Raw genomic sequence first — 21,665 nt, 5'->3', positions numbered from 1 at the left:
GAAAATTCAGTAAACTAAACCTAGGCGTAAAATTGAAAATTACGGTTGGAATTCAACTAAACCTAAACGTAAAATTGAAAATTACGGTTGGAATTCAACTAAACCTAGACGTAATACAACATGCAAATCGAAGTTTACGGTTGAATTGAACTAAACCTAGACGTAAGTTCTTCAAAAACTAAATTACGGTTCAAAAATCTAGTAACGTACCCAGACGTAACACTAGCAAAAAGTAACTAAAACCCTAATTTTACTTCGATTTCATTCAACCTAACATATTTTAAGCACAAAAACAAGTAAACAAAGATGGTTTTGTTCGATGAAATGAATTCAAATGGATTTACGATGAAAAGGATGAAGAGAAAGAGGAGAGGAAGAAGAAGAGCAATTGAAATGTGAAGAATGAAGAATAGAAATTAGGTTTTGTTTCTGTTTTTAAGTTTTAATTTTAATTGAAGGGTAGTTTGGACAGTTGCTATTAAATCAAAAGTACCCCATAACCAGATTTTTGGTCACTAAATACCCAAGTGAAGCCCCTCTATTGGATGGTGACGCCCCAATAATAGCCTTCTTTTTTAATTAAGAAAAAAAGTTAAATTGTATAATAGAAGAAGTACAAATGTACCTAAAGGGTATTGGTCAAAATTCTTACCCCCTAACACAATATCTAAAATTCACGTAATGCTGGGATTATTCGAGCATTCAAAGTTCATTATAGGCGTCGTTTTATTCTAGCATCCTGCAAAGTTTTGAAGTTGATCCACAAAATCTTAAAAAGATTAACATTTTGGATGCAATTAATTTTGCTACCATGGCTTGGAGATTTGATGTGATGACAAAAACAATTGCAAACTGTTTCCGTCATTGTAAGATTTGGTATGAAGATATTGATGTTCCCGAACCAGAAAATGGCCAATTACAAGAAGATATCCAAGGATTAACTGGAGTCATTTCTAATTTACGTTATAGAAATGTGATGGACGTCGAACATCTTTTAAACTATAGGAACGAGAATGATGCAGTCATGAAATTTCCAACAAACGAAGAAATTATTGAGTCAGTAATGAATGATGAGAATGATCTTGAACCAGATGATAGTAGTGTCGTACCAAATGTGTCATCTAAAGATGCCTTTCAAGCGATAGTTACTTTAAAAATTTACTTGCTACAACACGAGCAAAATATTCCAGAACTTGTGGAAGCATTGCATAAAATTAAGGATGCGGTGCATTTTTGTTTGGGTGGAAGAGAAACACAATCAACCATAGATGAATTTTTTTGAATTTATTTCTACATATATTTTTATGTAAAATTTACTGATTATGTATTTTGGTTTCAAAACTAGTCATAAAACACCAGGGTGACGAAATTTATGGAGCAAAAAATCCAGCCATATTATCTTTAATAAATAAAAACTATTTGACTAAAAAGTGGCACAAAAACCCCACTTCAAATTATAATGAGTAAATTTAGTTTTTTTTTTATTTTATAAAAATCCAAACATACCCTTTATACATTTTCTTCTTTCTTTCTTCCGTCTCCTTCTCCCCACCGCCATCACCGCCAGCAGCAACAAATCTCCACGAACACCAGCAGCAACACCTCCGTCACCACAAGCAGCAACACCTACGTCACCACCAGCATCAATTTCGTCTTCAAAATTTGGTTTTCTTCTCCGTAATAGTTGAGAAAGAGGGTTAAATCTAGATCGTGGTTCTTAAAAAGGGTTTAGTGCATCAAACCTCTTTAATTCTTCATTGTAATTCGTATCTCTGTAGTTTAATTTTGCTTTGATTGAGAGTGATGTTGTTGAATCGATTATTGAAATCAGAATTCACATAAAAGGTAAATCGGAGGTCAAATTTAGGGTTTCTGTTTTGATTGATTCTTTTTTATTAAATCTCAATGGTTTGTTAGAATTAAAGTGGGTTTGTTCTGATTTGAAGTAGAGATGGTAGTATGAAGTTTAATTTTAATTTCGTAGAGAATTATGGTTTATGTTCTTCCCTAAATTAAGAAACTAGGGTTCTTCTTTGATATTGATCTATCTGCAAAATTTAGGGAGAGGGGTTTGATTAAGAAGGAGATGATTGAGAAAAGGATGTTGATGAATTTGAATCTCTGATGAGTTAAGAAGAGGGATCTGATTTTAAGTTGAAATAGTGGAAGAGATTGTTATGTTTCTTAACAAATTAGAAGATTGAGTTGATGCTGCTGTTTGGTAAATGGGTTGGACCTAGAAAGATATTTACTGAGATGTAGTAGATCAATTGATAGAGTTATAGATGTCCTTGAAACTGCAGTTGATAGTTGTGATTATTAGTTTAGGTTATGATGAGTTGCAGGGATTATGAAGCTACAAATATGATGAAGGTGATGCCTTGAGATGTTATGGAGTGAACTGATGATGAATTCTTTTAATGGAGATGAAATAGACATTTCAGTTGTTGATAGAAATGAAATAGACATTTCAGTTGTTGAGAATTTGATGTGTTTAGGTTAATTAACTTACAAAAGTTACAGACACAGACTTGGAAGTTTGTGTTGGTGAAATGAAAATATGTGGAAAATAATGAAATCAATTTCGGTTTCATCTAGTTTTGGTGAAACCAATTTTGGTTTCCATCATCTTTAATTTGTGTTTTTCTTTTGAAGTAATTGGATTCATTATACTATGATGTTGTTCAATTTTAAAATATAAATTGGTGACTGGTGTTTTCATCATTTGTTTTGAAGTTCTAAGGGAATCTGATTTACCGAGTTTGGGGTTTGTGTTTTCAATTGTATTGGATTTTTGAGGGAATTTGATTTCTGAGTTGGGGTTTTGTGTTTTTTTATGTTTTCATTCGCAATTTGTGTGTTTTACTTTTTTAGGTTGATGACGTTTTGGAGTTAAAATATTTATAAGAAAACCACCACTTCCTAGAATGCTGCTAAACAATGTCTCATGCATGAGAAATGCCAACTAATTCTTCGAAACATTAATGCATCAGTCCATGACGGAGGTGCACTCGTGTTAACAGGAGCAAATGGTGCAGGAAAATCCACTTTCTTAAGAATGTTAGCTTGTTTCTCAAATCCTTCAGCTGGAGAGATCCTACGGAACGGTCACGACATTACAAAGGCAGGAGTTTCTATCTGGGTATAGGCAACTCATTTACCTATCCATATTGAGGATGCGATGATATTGAGGTTGCCATAGAGGTTTCCGAGAAGGAAAACCATGGTGGATTTGCATGATTGATCGTGGAGATGTATGGAGAGGGTTATCTGGTGGTTTAGTTTTTGTTGCAGAGGAAGTGGGATTTTATCCCTTAAGGTAATACCTGTAACCTGATCATAATTTACCCACTTCCTAATAAGAAATTGTTGTTTAAGTATGTACATATTATTGTGGATTGAATTGCTAGATACTAATCTATGAATTACAGAAAATAATAGTAGTTAGGCATAAATTTTGAACTTCTCCTTGCCAAAGATGCTTTATACTTAATAAACAATTCCTATATATGCAATGAGGTCTGTCCGTCGCTGCTCCATCATGTATAAAATTGTTGATTTGTTTTTTGCATTATTTCTTTTGGAAAATGTCGTAGTTCTTAGTCACGTCTTTGCAGGATTCATGCCTTATTGGGTACTATAGTAAGAGATTCTATCCGGGTATATGGTTGCCTTCTACTTACAGTATCACTTTAAGTTTTACGACATTAGCAATTTACCATAGACTAACTATACCATCAATATTTAAGTACTGAGAAATCCATATATCTGAAGCATAAGCTCCAGAGCTCCACTAAACAAGCAGAAATTCGGTAGAGAGAGAGACTGACTTCCTTGAATATATACTTCAATGTCATTACCGTGCTAAGATTATTGTCTTTTTTGTGAATTAGTAGTTTCTCCAATTTGTGTTCAGTTTATTATGCTTTAGACATTAAATTGTATTATGCAAGCCGACTATCTATATTTAATCAGATCTTTTGGTTTATGTGGGATTTTTTATCCTGGGCACGTTATAGTATCAAATGCATTCGTCATGTATTAACCAGTTTTTTCTTCATCTATTGGCAGGTTCAGTTCATCATTGAAGTTTGTGTTGGTGAAATGAAAATATGTGGAAAAATGATGAAACCAATTTTGGTTTCATCATTTTTGCCTAGTTTATTTTGGTTTGGTTTCATCATTGAAGCTGTGTTGGCGAAATGACAATATGTGGAAAAATGATGAAACCTAATTAGGTTTTATCTTGTTTTGGTGAAACCAATTTTGGTTTCATCATTTTTGCCTAGTTTATTTTGGTTTGATTTCATCATTGAAGCTGTGTTGGCGAAATGACAATATGTGGAAAAATGATGAAACCTAATCTAGTTTTGGTGAAACCAATTTTGGTTTCATCATTTTTTTCGGTTTGGTTTCATCATTTTTTTCTTATTTTGTTGAATATTGATCAATGAAATTCATTTTTTGTGGCGGTGACGACTGGTTGGTGGTGGTGGTCGGCGATAATGGTGGTGTTGCTGGTGGTGGTGGTTGGCGACAGTGGTGGTGGTCGGCGGTGGCGCGGTGGTGGTTTTCGGGGATGGAGGTGGTGGCGCTGTGTTGGGTGGCGGTGGTGGTGGTGGCGAGGTGGTAGTTGTCAGCGGCGATGGCGCGGTGGTGGTGGAGGCGTTGGCGCGGTGGTGGTTGGCAGGGTGGTGGCGGCGCGCGGTGGTGGTGGTGGTGGCGGCGGTGGCGCGGTGGTGGTTGGCGGCGGTGGAGGTGGTGGCGTGGTGGAGGTTGGCGGCGGTGGAGGTGGTGGCGCGGGGTGGTTGGCGGCGGCGGAGGTGGTGGCGCGATGGTGGTTGGCGGCGGTGGAGGTGGTGATGGTGGTGGTCGGTGGCGGCGGCGGCGGCGGTTGACAGTGGTTGTTTTTGGCGACGGCGGTGGTCAGTGGTGGCGGCATAGTGGTGGTTCTGCTGGTAGTGTTATTTTGTGGTGGTGATAATATAATAGAAATTAATGGTGGGGTTGATTTTTATTTTTGTTGGGGTGATTTAAAATTAAAGGTGGGGTTGTTTTTTATTTTTGTTGGGGTGATTTAAACTAGAAGGTTAATATAGACAATTTATGTTAAATGGGGTTTTTGTGAACAATTTTTGTTGTTGGAGTTTTTGTATGTGGATAGTGACATCTTTGGGGTTATAACTCGTGGCCCGTTTTGGTTTATTCTTATATGTATTTTTATATATAATTTAGTGATTATTCGTTTATATTTCTATAGGGTCTTTAAGGATTCAATTTTTCTTTTATTCATTAATGCATTAAGCGAGGTTATTCATTTATCACCTTGGCCCAAGTCGGGACTGGAAAAAATTATTCATTTGACGAGGTTATTCATTTATCGAACATTCGTTTATCGAGGTTGGACTGTAGTTTGGACGTGGATAGTGCATTCATGGGACTAAATGGCTAAATGCACCCACTACTTAAATTAAATACAACCTTTAACTAAAGTGAAAACTATTATAATCCTCTACTATATGGATTCAACATAGAGAAGCCCCACAAAACGGATCTTTCACTATCAACTTCATAGTTTACTTTTTGATATTTTTAGGCCCAAAACTTTTAATTTTGGGACCGGATTTCGAATTCTCCCTGATTGATGACGTCATCAACTTTTAAAATAAAATTTAAAATACCAAAAATAACCTCCACTATTGATAGCTTTTTATACAACAACAACAACAGAAAATCAAATCAGATCTTCTTTTATTCTCTCTTCTCTTTGCTCTCCGGCGATTTTTTCTTCATGATTTTAAATCTTCAGACATGAATTCGAATTTTTTCTTCACACAATCGTTGCATTGAAGAACAACAACAAGTGCATTGTTTTTAATTTGCTGTGTTGAAGATGGGAGGAAGAACAACACATTCGTTGTTTCTCAATTCGTTGAATTTATTCACTGGTTTTCAGATCTGACGAGACGAAGACGCTGCATTGAAGAACAACAAATAGGTTTGTATCAATTTATCTTTTCTGTTTGTAACAAATAGATTTGATTCACTAGTTTTTCAGATTGATTTTTTGATTTCGATATTTTACTGATTTTAATTATTTTTTTTTGGATTTTGTTGAGTCTGATAAGAGGAAGAAGACAGTTCGGAATATAGAGAAATTCACATAGGTGTGTTTTTGATCTAGTTATGAATTCTATTGATTTCGATTTTTATGATTTGGACTTTTATGATTTTGATTTTGATTTTTTTATTTGGTTGATACTGAGAACAGGATTTGGTTGATACTGAGAACATGAAGAAGAAATAACATTGTTTCAGAAGAAGGAAAACAACAAATCTATGTTCGAATTTTATTTTGGTTTGATTTCAACTTTTTTTTTTCAATTTTTTTCGATTATTTGTTGTTCTTGCGTGTCCAATCTGAGAATTTGTTGTGAATTTCTTGTTTATTTTTTGTTGATATTGAGAAGAGGATGAAGAAACAATTTTGTTTCAGAAGAACAACTTCAAATTGATGTAGGCATGCTTATAAAATGTGTAACTTGAGGTTACACATCTTTGTATTTTTAGCATGTGTAACTTGAAGTTACACTTATATATCCTGTTGCATGTGTATTTGTAAAACAGTTGTAGCATTTGTATCTTTTAAGACATATCTTTTACACATATTTCTCTTGTTTTCATTTGTTGATTATGTTGATTGGTCATTTTATGTTTTACTTGCCGCATATGATATATTTATCACGAGGGGGCAATGCCCCCAAGTGAATTGCGTTAGTGCGTATTTTGATATTTTTAGTGTATGTTTGTTTTTTTCAGGGTGCTATGGATGCTGTGAGTTGCATTGATGTTTTTCGCTACTTTTCAGATTTTATTACCACTTGTGTTGATGTAACCATACTTGATGAGTTTAAGGTCGAAGTTTGCAAGCAGTGACAGCAATTTACTCCACTTGGTATTTGTTTCTTCTTCCGAAAAGGTGGGAAATATCTTCTGGTTGACTGTGATATTCCCTTCTAGCTCTTACATCGCTCACACATAGTAAAAAGAAGACTGGTTTCGATATTTTCTTACAAAATGTTACTCATGTAGCCTCCTCATCTAGCTCTAGGTAATCTTCTTCTATTACTAATGGTTCTAGTACGTATTCGAGGAACAATCAATCAGTTGGAATGTATTTGGAAGATTGGAGAAAACGTGCAAAACCTTTGTTATCGGATGGTTGGCATAAGGTCCTTGGTGAGATTGGTCATGTGTTTTGAAAAAGCGTGGGTACAACAACCACACCCAATAATTCCTTCGGAAATCTGTATGGACTAGCTCCAATATAATTCCGAGAGCACCAACTTAAAAAGCGAGCTCAATCAAAAAATATCCTAAAGAGTTATGTCTCAATTTCTCAATACAATCTGCAATCGAACAGATAGAAATCTATGAGCCCGATTGATATGAGAAATAATTTTGATGGTACCAAAGATCAATGCCCAAGTTCCAATCAATTACTATCCAACAATCAAGATCGGATTTACCAATTGATTGATCTACACACAACCTGTGATATTTCAATTATATAAACAAATATAATGCGGAAAATAAATAACACAGACACCATAAGTTTTGTTAATGAGGAAACCGCAAATGCATAAAAACCCCGGGACCTAGTCCATATTTAAACACCACATTGTATTAAGCCGCTACAGATACTAGCCTAGTACAAGTTAACTTCGGACGGGAATGTAGTTGAGCCTTAACCAAGTCTCACACCAATTAAGGTACAGTCGTGTTCCTTACGCCTCTTGAACCACGCCGGATTCTGCGCACTTGATTCCCTTAGCTGATCTCACCCACAACTAAGAGTTGATACGACCCAAAATCGAAGACTTATAAACAAATCTGTCTCCCACAGATAAGTCTATTATGATAGATAAATCTATCTCCCACAGAATTACCTATGAAGTTTTGTTTCGTCTTTTGATAAATCAAGGTGAACAGGAACCAATTGATAATACGGTCTTATACTCCCGAAGAGCAGCCTAGAATTATCAATCACCTCACAATAACTAACTATATGGTAGCAGAAGAAGTTATTGTGGAATCACAAAGAATGAGACGAAGAGCTTTGTGATTACTTTTTATATCTTACATATCGGAGATAAATCTCAAGTTAATCTCAGAAAAGATAGTACTCAATACGATAAAACAAGTAAGATCAGATCACGCAACTACAGAGAAAAATAGTTGGGTCTGGCTTCACGAATCCCAAATGAAGTCTTCAAGTCGTTAATTTATAATGGTTTTGGAAAAACCTAGGTTAAAGGAGAATCGACTCTAGTCGCAACTAGGACACAGGAAAGTGTCGGGATTAGGTTTTCCAGTTGCTAGAGTTCTTCCTTATATAGTATTTCAAATCAGGGTTTGCTTTCAATCAAAGCTAAGATAGCTTAGTAACAAAGCATTCAATATTCACCATTTAAATGAAAACATGATTTAAGATTCAAGTTAAGTCTGCTTAAAACCAAAGCAATATCTCTCCACCGTTAGATGGTCATAACTTGTTACACACAAATGAAATATACCTTCATTTAGATACGAGTAACCGTACCTAAACGTGTATATTAAGTTGGCTCAATAATAGTTAACCGAAGTTAGCCATATGAACACTTTTGTCTTAACCACATTCATCTAACACTTCTAGATCAACTATGATGACCAATCAATCATGAAAGATAATCAATCTAATTGTGTTTCAAATAGAATTATTCACTATTTCACATAAATATATATGAACCAATTAAATCAAAATCGGATCGATTCATAAGACTCAATTCATGAACATTAATCCACGGTTTGCAAAGATTGCATTCTTTAACTCATAAATGTATTTTTTCATGAGTATGAAAACATACTTAACCAATTTTAGAACTTTAACCACTAAGTTCGCAAACGGGTACGCAAACTACAACTTTCAGACTTTGGTCTTGTCCAGCAGTTTGCAAACCGGTATGCATACTGTTGTCCCGGACCTTAACTCGGGTAAAACTGTTCGCATACTGGTATGCGAACTTGGTTCCCGGACTTTGACAGTTAAAAGCGTTCGCATACTGGTATGCAAACAAAGTTTCCGGACCTGAATCATACCACCACAGTTTGCAAACTGGTATGCATACTATGCTATATCCAGACAAAGGTTAATTGTTATAAACTCCTATTTCAATCATTGAAACATCCTTAAAAGACGAAAATAGCTGTTTCACACAAACTATTAGCTTATAAGTAATTTTCAAGTGATTGAATGATCAATACGAAACTTTTCGAGTCGACATCAAATGATTGTCTCACACAAATCATGTAAAATGTTTCAAGGCGATTTTCACATGGTCATCTTTTGACTTATTATTTAGTTTCCAACAAATAAATTGTTTCCAAATAAACTCGTCAAGAATATGATGAACATAGCTAAAGCAAATAGCTTCCAATACATATTTCGAGAAATAGATAGCCGAGTTAAACTCAGCTCGAAATATCAAATGTGTATAATGTAAAAGTCTATATAGCTATACGACTTAGTCTCATTAGGAGATAGAATATAATAGACTTCTGAGTGATAGATAAGTTTTAGTCTTCACAACCTTTTGTTGATGAAATTCCTCCAAGCTCTCCTCAGTAGATCTTCGTCTTCAATCGATGAACGTCGTGAAGTCTAAAGCTCAAGTACACATTCTATCATAATCCGAGACATAACTATAAGTAGACTAGAAATCAAGACTTATAGTTTTGATCAACTAAATTTGACAAACAAGCTTGAGATAGCAACGCTTGCAAGTTCGACCGAGCAATGATCTAACATGTTTGTTGAAGGAGTTAAGGAAGTCAGGATTGCTTACACCAAGTACATATTTCGCACTGGTTTCAACATGGTTGTAACACACAATGAACGTTCTAGGTTCACGGCTAAGTGTGCGATAAAATAATGCGGCTGGAAATTTCATGCAGCTTTTATTGATGAAAGGAACGAAATGTTTCAGGTTGGTTTATGTGTTCCTTCATCTGTGCTTTGTTAGCATATGTAATGTTTTGTTACTGTTAGGGCATAGCTCGGTCAACCTCGCATGCGTTGCTATCTCAAGCATGTTTGTCAATGTTAGTGATCAAAACTATAAGTCTTGATTTCTAGCCTACATAGCTAAGTCTCGGACTAGGATAGAAAAGTGTAGTTGAGCTCAAAGACTTCATGGCGATTCATCATACAACGACGAAGATCTATACAAGGAACCGTAGAACTTCATCAACAAAAAGGTATGTGGAGACTTGAACTTATCTATCACTCAAAAGTCTATCTCTTCTATCTCCTACTTCTTATGAGACAAAAATCGTATGCTATATAGACTAGATCATACACATTTGACATTTCGAGCTGAGCATTCATTGCTTATCTTTTATCTCAAAATCGTGTATTGGTAAAGCGTTTCGCTTTGATCAAGTTTATCTTCACCTAGTGACGAAAGTCATGAAAAGTTTCAATCACTTTGAGAATTGCTTTGACGTGAATCGGTATGTGAATAACGTCTACACAACGTCCTCTGAGAATGTCTCAATGATTGAAACGAGAGTTTAGATTACATAACCATGTATTCCTTGAACCGAAGTTTTCGAACTTTGTTGATCAAGAGAAATCGGAAGGATTGTGGAATTGGCTTGCCAAGTCCGCGAACCTAGTTCGCCGACTCAGTCCGCGAACTTTCGGAAGTTCTCGACCGAGAATTTCTGCTGGGATTTTCCAAAACTCGTTTGTGTGCTAAGTCCGCGAACTTAGTCCGCAAACTGGTGGAAGTTCTCATCCTGAGAATTTCCGCTGAGTTTGGAAAACTCAACCGATTAACTTAAGTCCTTGAACTTGTTTGTGAACTTAAGAGGTTATGATCTAAAGATGTGCTCTGAACATGAAACATTAAATTACTAAGGAATGCTTTATGAAAACCGTGGCTATAATGTTCATAAGCCGATTCAATCGAATCGAATCATCTTTGTTTCTATTGTGTCTTGTGAAGTTACATAAGATCTCATAGCAATTGAATAACTCTGTAACTAGTTCATTTGAGTCAATTGAACTAGTTATGGTGAAGAATAACAAGGTTAATATGAAATGCTCATATGGTTAACCTTTTGGGTTACTATGTTGAACCAACATACACGTACACGTTTGGGCATGGTTTTCACAAACCCAGTAAACGTCTGCCCAAGTGTGTGTGACAAGTTAAGTTTTCGATCTAATGGTTGAGAAATATTAGCTTGAATCTAAATCAGGTTTTCATCTAACGGTGAATATGGATTTCTTTGTAACTAAGGCAAAACCCTGATTTGAAGGCTATATAAAGGAGACATCTAGTATTGTGCAAAACGAATCCCCACACGTCTGTGTGCTACTAGTGCGCCCGCTAGAGTCGATCTCCATTAACCTTTGATTTTCTTCTCTAATTTCAGGTTAACGACTTAAAAATTTCATTGGGATTGTGAAGCCAGACCGATACTACTTTATCGTAGTTGTGTGATCTGATCTTGCATCTTCTATCGTACGAGTACAATCGATTGATTGGCTTGAGATCGTGAGAGTTCTCTGATAGGAAATATAAAGAAGTCAGAAACATCTTCGTCTCACTGTTTGTGATTCCTCGACAATCCGCTTGTGTAGTCAGGAAGGATTGTAGAGAGGTGATTGATTAATCTAGGCTGTTCTTCGGGAATATAAGACCGGATTATCAATTGGTTCCTGTTACATTGATTTTATATCTAAAGACGGAACAAAACCTAGGGTTTATCTGTGGGAGACAGATTTATCCTTTTATAGGCTTTTCTGGCTGAGACAGATCTATTTATTATCAAGTCTGTCATTTTGGGTTACAGCAACTCTTGGTTGTGGGTGAGATCATCTAAGGGAATCAAGTGCGCAGTATCCTGCTGGGATCAGAGGCGTAGGAGTACAACTGTACCTTGGATCAGTGGGAGACTGATTGGGGTTCAACTATAGTCCAGTCTGAAGTTAGTTTGCAGTAGGCTAGTGTCTGTAGCGACTTAATACAGTGTGTATTCAATCTGGACTAGGTCCCGGGGTTTTTCTGCATTTGCGGTTTCCTCGTTAATAAAATTTCGGGTGTTTGTGTTATTTCTTTTTCGCATTATATTTTATATAATTGAAATAATACAGATTGTGCGTTCGTGATCATCAATTGGAAATCCAACCTTTAGTTGTTGATTGATATTGATTGATCCTTGGATATTGGTCTTTGGTACCGTCCAAGTATTCCTTGTATTTGATAAAGACTCAATATTGTTTTTAGCTTGAGTAAAAATCAAATCAAGAGAGAGATATTAACTCCTTGAGATACTTTTATCTAGATTGAGTCTGACTGTCTAGTTGATTCTCTAGCAAAGTATTTCGGAGTTAGTCCATACAGATTGCTAAGCGAAATATTGGGTGGTGTCCCCCGTTTTTTCAATTGGTATCAGAGAAGGCAAACACGGTAAACCTAATAATTTTGTATTTTTTCGTTCCATATAAATTGCCCTATGTGGAATTTCTTTGGAAAACTTGCTCCTGGCATCTGTAACGCACGCCAGAATTCCGTAAAGATTATTCAAAGATTGTTATGGTTAAAACCTCTGGGTTCTCATGATAATCTTACTTCATATAAAAGGGGAGATTTAGATGTTAAGAAGCAATCTGAAGGAAAAAATAAAAATAAGGAACAATTGGGAAAACGTTCAATACGCTCAAGGATATGGAACCTCACTAGATTAACTCTTGATCTCTATGAGGAATACTATCGTGATGGATCAATTGATAAAGATCTGTTTAAAGCGTTCGAAGGTGTTTTTTTAAATTCTTAAAAAAAAACTTAATTCTGTTAAGTCTAAGAATCATTCCGAAAAGGGTTTCGTATGTATTAAATCTGTTGATACTGTACAACCCAGAAATCGGAAGAATCCTTCTTCTAGCCAGAATAAACGAAGGATAAGAAGCTCTAACTGCCCTGACTATCATCATTATTTTGATTATACTACAGGGACTGTTCACACTTATCAACCAGAGATATCGCATGAGAACTCCTCTGTGCATTATGCCTCTTGGTAACAAGATTCGCATTTACCCCATTTGTACATATATTGAAGTGGGGCAAGAAATAGTTTGTGTTGTGTACAGTTGTGTTGTGCTTAGTTAGCTTTCTATTGCTTCTGTTAGATGTTGGTTGCATACCCTTAATGTGAAAAGGGCTAAGAATATCCCCTAAGTCTTGTCGGACACCGTTCGTGTACACTCCAAGCCCATGAATGAGGGATATATATATATATATATATGTTGGTGGTCCGCGAACCTTTTCTCTCTCATCTTCTGTCCGCGTATGTGAATTAGGGTTTGTACTTCTCCACCATTAAAGATTCTTTGAAGAAATCAAAAGGAAGGGTGTTTGAGGTTCTCTTCAAGTAAGTAATTTTCTCTCGTATATCTCTTTATGATGGGTTCTAGAAGCATGAAAATGAGTTCTAAAAGCTCAAAATCCTCTAGTTTGAATCCTCCTTGTGATCAAAATTCTCTTAGAATTAGGTTTGTGAATGATTCTTGTGCTAGAACTTTTGATAGAATTGCTTCCAAAGGTTTTATTCTAGAAAAGAAGTTGGAAACCTTTAGTGGACATGAAGAGGATTTAGGTTGCTTCAAAAGTTCAATGTTGGGAATATCTTTAATGGCCTTGGTGAAGGTTTTGATTCTCTAATAAGGATTTTCTATGCCAACATTCATGATGTTGATTTTAAGAAGATGGAATTTAAATCCGTGATAAATAGAGAAAGGTTCCTCGTTAATAGAGAGTTAGTTTCAAGGGTCACCGAAATACCATTGGGGAACGTACGGTTACCTAGACCAAGTGATGAACGTCCATCATATGATGATATCTCTATTGGACTTTGTGGAAATAAGGTTGTTTGGAGTCAAGGAAATTTTCCTACTAATGATCTTAGTATTGCTTTAATGGCGTTTGGAAAACTCGGTATCTCTAACCTTTGTCCCTCCACAATTGAGAATTCTTGGTGGAGTTATGAATTTGCGGAATTAGTCTACTTCCTTGAATCCGGCAATACAAATCTTGACATTTGTGGTTTTATCATCTTTCAAATGATGACGACGACTTCTCATATCAAGATGTTAGGCTATCCTTGTTTGATTATCCAAATTTCCCGTGATCGTGGACTTGATTTTATTGGAAATTCTCTTGGGGTCCCCAAACTTGTTCGTCCATGTACCTTTCGGCGTATAAGGGAAAATGTTCGCAAGCGACAAAGAGGTACTCCTCTTGATATTGAAGACCCTACCACCTTAAGTCTTATTCAAAAAGTTTACAAGGGTGTGTGCAAGGTAAATACAAGAGTAAAGTGCTTAAAAAATCAAGTGTCGTTAATTGGAACCAAGTGTCCCGAGCTCAAGGAAGAGTTGGATTCAATTCAAGCTACTTGGAAATTGTCCGATGATGAAGGTGATGAGTAATGCATCTTCTTATATGCCTAGTAAGTATTCTTTTTGGATTAGTTGGAAGAATAACTAGTGCTTTGAATAACGATGATTGTGACTACACATAGCTATTTTTGTTTTCATCTTCTTATGTTATTTTTTAGGTTTATTGGTTTTAAATTCTAAAAATATTTGGAAGATGATGTTTATTGCAGTATTTCAATGGTTTGTGATATTGCAATATTTTTATGGGATATGTATTGTTTACGACCGTGAACTTGAATGTCCCATATTGCAGTCAAAAGTAAAGCCGTTCATGAATCGGTATTCGTATTGATGAAAGGACGAATGGACTTTTGACATATACAAAAGTTATGCCTATGCAATCATTAATTTGATGGAAAATAGGATAAAATCTTTTGTTCAACAAGGATAAAGTCTATTAAGTCGTTATGATGGAAAATAGAATAGATCCTTGTATGTTATCCACGGTATTGATCTTCATTGATCCATTTTATTATGTTTTACCGTGAAGGCTCCATTATGTGTCTTATGTTGAGCACCTTACAACTAAGTCGATTTACCTTGGCTTTGTTGGTTGTTCCATAAGATGCTATACGTCGAGCATTAGGAACTAAATTAATCAACCAGTTTGGTTATTTAGTTAGTACTTCATAAGTTTTCTTTCTTATGTCGAGTACATGTACGGTTAAGGTTGTCATATTCTATGATGAACTTAGTCGGGGTTCCATAAGTTCTTTTATGTTGAGCCCAAAATAATTAAATTGATTACTTCGGTGATTAGTTTGGTTATTTGTATTCCAATTAGATTAATTATAGGTTCCCTTGTAATTAATCTAGTTGAGTTTTCATATATTCCACAAATTCTTGTGTTGAGTATATGAAAGGCTACACTATCATGTTATTTGGTTAATATAGTCATATATTCCGTAAGGTTTTCCTTATGTTGAGTATTTGAACGGTTAAGTTAGTCATCTCCGTGTGATTGACTTAGTCGTAGCTCCGTGAGTTTACTTATGTTGAGCACTTTCAATTAAATTGATCACTTTTGTGGTTTTGATTTAGTTGCGTATTCCAATTGAATTAATCATGGGTTTACTTGTGGTTAATTTGGTTGAGCTTTGGATATAGAAAACCATTCCTATGGTTTTTGGTGTCCAATATAAAATCCTTCTTTTCTTTCGAAATTAAGGTCGCTCTTGTTGTTCTCTCGGGAATGAAATCAAATGGGGGAGAGTTCTTTTGAATTTGTGCTTAATGGTAATATCTTGCGGGGATTGCGGCTATGAAATTTTATAGGGGTTATGTTGTATATTAAAACTCCTTGATGAATGTTGTTAGCTTTGGCTATTAGATTGCATCTAAACTAAGTTGGTATGCATTTTTCTTTTGGTCATGAAATATCTCTTGTGGAAATTTCATTATGATCCATTCTTGTACCTTTGCCAATTTTATTGACAAAAAAGGGGAGAAATATTGTAGTTCACACTACAAATACGTATGGTCTTCGGATCATTGTGTAAGGGGGATTGGTTTCCATGATCGAGATGGGTATTGATTAAGGGGGAGTGATACATATCACCGTAGTATTATTGTTAAAGTCGTGATACAATTGGACTTTGATGTTATATAATAATACTATGACACTGTATAATAATGATCGAGAATCTCAATTTCTCTCATTGTTATAGCTACGGATCTTCAACAATGATGGTGCTAAACTTATAACCTTTGGGATCATTGGAGTACTTGGAAGGACGAAGATTTCAAGGAACGTTGAAGATTAAACTATGGAATAGGAGCCACTAAAGTTTATCTTTTTTGTATTCCATATGTATTAATAGTTTTGTCACTAAAATTGACAAAGGGGGATATTGTTAGGGCATAGCTCGGTCAACCTCGCATGCGTTGCTATCTCAAGCATGTTTGTCAATGTTAGTGATCAAAACTATAAGTCTTGATTTCTAGCCTACATAGCTAAGTCTCGGACTAGGATAGAAAAGTGTAGTTGATCTCAAGAACTTCATGGAGATTCATCATACAACGACGAAGATCTATACAAGGAACCGTGGAACTTCGTCAACAAAAAGGTATGTGGAGACTTGAACTTATCTATCACTCAAAAGTCTATCTTTTCTATCTCCTATTTCTTATGAGACAAAATTCGTATGCTATATAGACTAGATCATACACATTTGACATTTCGAGTTGAGCATTCATTGCTTATCTTTTATCTCGAAATCGTGTGTTGGTAAAGCGTTTCGCTTTGATCAAGTTTATCTTCACCTAGTGACGAAAGTCATGAAAAGTTTCAATCACTTTGAGAATCGCTCTGACATGAATCGGTCTGTGAATAACGGCTACATAGCGTCCTCTGAGAATGTCTCAATGATTGAAATGAGAGTTTAGATTACATAACCATGTATTCCTTGAACCGAAGTTTTCGAACTTTGTTGATCAAGAGAAATCAGAAGGATTGTGGAATTGGCTTGGCAAGTCCGCGAACCTAGTTCGCAGACTCAGTCCGCGAACTGTCGGAAGTTCTCGACTGAGAATTTCTGCTGGGATTTTCCAAAACTCGTTTGTGTGCTAAGTCCGCGAACTCAGTCCGCGAACCCAGTCCGCGAACTGGCGGAAGTTCTCATCCCGAGAATTTCTGCTGAGTTTGGAAAACTCAACCGATTAACTTAAGTCCGCGAACTTGTTTGTGAACTTAAGAGGTTATGATCTAAATAGGTGCTCTGAACATGCAACATTAAATTACTAAGGAATGCTTTATGCAAACCGTGGCTATAATGTTCATGAGCCGATTCAATCGAATCGAATCATCTTTGTTTCAATTTTGTCTTGTGTAGTTACATAAGATCTCATAGCAATTGAACAACTCTGTAACTAGTTCATTTGATTCAATTGAACTAGTTATGGTGAAGAAGAACAAGGTTAATATGAAATGCTCATATGGTTAACCTTTTGGGTTACTATGTTGAACCAACATATACGTACACGTTTGGGCATGGTTTTCACAAACCCAGTAAACGTCCACCCAAGTGTGTGTGACAAGCTAAATTTTCGATCTAACGATTGAGAAATATTAGCTTGAATCTAAATCAGGTTTTCCTCTAACGGTGAATATGGATTGCTTTGTAACTAAGGAAAAACCCTGATTTGAAGGCTATATAAAGGAGACATCTAGCATTGTGCAAAACAAATCCCCACACGTCTGTGTGCTAATAGTGCGCCCGCTAGAGTCGATCTCCATTAACCTTTGATTTTCTTCTCTAAAATCAGGTTAACGACTTAAAGACTTCATTGGGATTGTGAAGCCAGACCGATACTACTTTATCGTAGTTGTGTGATCTGATGTTGCATCTTCTATCGTACGAGTACAATCGATTGATTGGCTTGAGATCGTGAGAGTTATCCGATAGGCAAGATAAAGAAGTCAGAAACATCTTCGTCTCACTGTTTGTGACTCCCCGACAATCCGCTTGTGTAGTTAGGAAGGATTGTAGAGAGGTTATTGATTAATCTAGGCTGTTCTTCGGGAATATAAGACCGAATTATCAATTGGTTCATGTTATCTTGATTTTATATCTAAAGACGGAACAAAACCTAGGGTTTATCTGTGGGAGACAAATTTATCCTTTTATAGACTTTTCTATGTGAGACTGATCTGTTTATTATCAAGTCTGTGATTTTGGGTTACAACAACTCTTGGTTGTGGGTGAGATCAGCCAAGGGAATCAAGTGTGCAGTATCCTGCTGGGATCAGAGGCGTAGGAGTACAACTGTACCTTGGATCGGTGGGAGACTGATTGGGGTTTAACCGTAGTCCAGTCCGAAGTTAGTTTGCAGTAAGCTAGTGTCTGTAGCGGCTTAATACAGTGTGTATTCAATCTGGACTAGGTCCTGTGGTTTTTCTGCATCTGCGGTTTCCTCGTTAACAAAATTTCTGGTGTCTGTGTTATTTCTTTTCCGCATTATATTTAATATAATTGAAATAATACAGGTTGTGCGTTCGTGATCATCAATTGGAAATCCAATATTTGGTTGTTGATTGATATTGATTGATCCTTGGATATTGGTCTTTGGTACCCCCAAGTATTCTGTGTATTTGATAAAGACTCGCTATTGTTTTTAGCTTGAGTAAAAATCAAATCAAGAGAGAGATATTAACTCCTTTATATACTTTTATCTAGATTGAGTTTGACTGTCTAGTTAATTCTCTAGCAAAGTATTTCAGAGTTAGTCCATACAGATTGCTAAGCGAAATATTGGGTGGTGGTGTTGTTAGACCCCCGCTTTTTCAGTTACATTTCTGTTGTATAGTATGTGTAACTTTGGTTTACACATGATGTTTTTTGCACCAGATTGGTTTTTGGTTGATTTTTTTATTTTTTGTATGAACTTTTTCAGGTCAGGGCTTATAACCATGAGCATACTTTTGGTGCCGGTGGGTGTAATTTGAATCAAAAATACTCAACCAGCTCGGAAAAATCCTCATAAGAAGCCAAGGAAAATTGTTGATGATTTCCAGACTAACTATGGAATTACTATGGAGTATTATCAGACCTATAATGGTAGGGAAAAGGTTTATGAGTCTATTTATGGGTGACGATGTGAAGTCATACTCACACTTGGTATGGTATACTAATGTTATAAGGGAAACAAACTCAGGTAGTGTGATAGATTTTGAATATGATCCTTCAAAGAAACAGTTCCAACGGATTTTCATCTCGTTTGATGCATGCATCAAAGGGTACCGGTTTTGTCGGGCAATAGTCTATTTGGATGCTACTTTCCTTACTGGTAGATTCAGAGGTTGCTTGATGGAAGCTACTGGGATCAATGGTGATAAAAGTATTTTTCTATGTATCCTGAAAAACTGTAAATGACAGATAACTGAGAGTTAAACATGTGTAACTCTCAGTTACACATTGGTTTACTCAGTGTGTAACTCTTAGTTACACATTGAGGAATAACATTTGTAACTTTAAGCTACATATTTTTTTTTAGGATGTATAGGATGTGTAACTTCTATTTACACATTGTTTTATGTTTTTGTGTAACTTATAGTTTTTTCATTTTTGCACACTTGTAGGATTTTTTCCCCTTGCTATGGCACTAGTCGATACTGAGAATAACAACAACTGGGAGTGGTTTTTAAGAAATTTGACTCAAGTTGTTGGTGACGGGAGGTCAATCACCTTCCTTTCGGATCGCTATGAAGGACTCTTGCGTGGTGTTCCACTTGTCTTTCCAGACTCATACCATAGCTTCTGTTACTATCATTTGAAGACTAATCTTCCCATCAATGGATCAGATCCTAGCTACTCTCTTGTGCTTGACCATTTCCAAGAAGCCACATACTCACTCTCACCTGAAAACCATGCTAAGGAGATACAAAAAATTAGAGATTTGAATTGCGATTGGGTGGTTGATTACATAGATTCCATCCCACCTGAATCATATGTGAATACCTATTTTAAAGGTTATCATTATGGACGCACATCTAGTACTCTAGGAGATCATTCAATAGATGGATTCTGGTTCACAAGAAGATGTCTGCATCTGCTCTTCTTGATCAGGTTAGTGGAGTGTTTTTTTTTGTTTTTTGTCTTTGTTTCTTGTAAATGCATATGTAACCTCAGGTTATACATTATGCAAACCCAACATCACACATTCCACTATCATGTGTAACTTTAAGTTACATAACCTTTTTTGAAGTTACATACAAGAAGATTTTAAATTTTTCGAAGTACTTACATATGCTTTCGACGAGAGGAATATCGCTTGTTCATACTTTGTGTTTGAATTCATCTTTCTTCTCAACCTGCTAATATTTTTTAATCAATGAATTCTGAATCCAAGTAGACCTCTTTCTTGGTAAGCTGAAGCATTAGCTCTCCACTTATATCAAAGAGCGGGCTACCATCGTCTCTGTATTTCATCCAAGCAATGTATCTACATTAGAAAGAAGAAACAATTAAACAACATAACATAATCAAGTAGTACAACCTTTAATATTAAAATGATATATCACAACATCATAACAGAAGAATCAAGCTTTGGTTTAGGTTATATCTACTTACGTTTTGGGATGTGTATTGAAATATTCAAGTACTTGATCCTTTTGATCGCTTTCCAGCATTTCAATTACTATGGAACCTTTTACATCCTTGCTCATTGTCCCATCATCTTGTTCTACGACTGCAGCCCTTGTATCTTCTTCTTCTGGAACTGCAACCATTATTTCTTCAATAACAATACCTTTATTCTTCTTTGGATTTATTTCATACCGTTCGAGATCTTGGTTTTCAGCTTTTCAGCTCCTCAGTACGCGTTGTTGTATGATCCCTGGTTGGCTTTATTTATTCACAACTTCCTTGACTAGTTCTCCGACAGGTTTTGGAGTTTTATCTATGCCAAGGCTCACAGTGAGTTGATCACTACCAAGGTTCTGCTAAGTTTGAGTTGTGCAACAACAAAAATAGGCATAATAAAAAAAATTGCACATGCTCAGCATGTGTAACCTGAAGTTACACTTGCCTTGTATAGCATGTGTAACAAAAATCTACACTTGCATTAATATGCTTTGTACTGTATGTAACCTTAAGTTACACATGATTTTACAATGTGCAACTTGAAGTTACACTTGCATTATAAACAAAAAAGAAAGGAAAAAAAATCAGAATAAGTTACACAAGGAAGAGTGGTTAACACTGGATCTAGGTTCTGCACTCTCCATCTCTGCAAGTCCATGTTCAGAATTTCCCCCACCTTAGTTAATGTCGTTGAGAACCTGATCTAGTATTTCAATTACTTGAACATCTTGGTTAGCTCCTAGTCTCACAAACTCGTAGTCCTCTGCATTGTCACATTGAGTTTCTTGAGTAGTAGCAGTTATCACCAAAGAATCATCATCATGTGTTGGCTGAGTTGTAGCAGTGATTACCATAAAGTCGTCAAGAGTTGCAGGAGTTTCTTCATCTGTTGTTGTCTCTGGAAACGAGCCATCAGCACTTGCAGGTATATCTTCACATGTGGGTGTTTGAGGGTAAAAACTGGTTCTACTGTTTTTGGTAAATTTGGGTGTGTTGATGAGAAACGAATTCAAACCCTAAACAATTTACTGCATGGGGTA

The 21,665-nt window shown here is 36.0% G+C and overlaps 2 protein-coding genes across 2 annotated transcripts; both read left to right on the top strand.

Moving 5' to 3' along the window:
* Positions 1-811: 811 nt before the first annotated feature.
* On the top strand, positions 812-6,936 carry LOC113352377. Its single transcript, XM_026596203.1, has 2 exons — positions 812-1,225; positions 6,820-6,936. The coding sequence occupies exons 1-2, from the start codon at positions 812-814 to the stop codon at positions 6,934-6,936; spliced, it is 531 nt and encodes a 176-aa protein (XP_026451988.1).
* Positions 6,937-19,098: 12,162 nt separating this feature from the next.
* On the top strand, positions 19,099-20,221 carry LOC113352371. Its single transcript, XM_026596198.1, has 3 exons — positions 19,099-19,381; positions 19,623-20,070; positions 20,173-20,221. The coding sequence occupies exons 1-3, from the start codon at positions 19,099-19,101 to the stop codon at positions 20,219-20,221; spliced, it is 780 nt and encodes a 259-aa protein (XP_026451983.1).
* The last annotated feature ends 1,444 nt before the right edge of the window (positions 20,222-21,665 follow it).

The sequence above is a fragment of the Papaver somniferum genome, chromosome 1, assembly GCF_003573695.1.
Source record: "Papaver somniferum cultivar HN1 chromosome 1, ASM357369v1, whole genome shotgun sequence".
Classification (NCBI taxonomy): Eukaryota; Viridiplantae; Streptophyta; class Magnoliopsida; order Ranunculales; family Papaveraceae; genus Papaver; species Papaver somniferum.
Note: the sequence above shows the minus strand (reverse complement) of the source record. Positions and strands in the feature narration are given on the sequence as shown.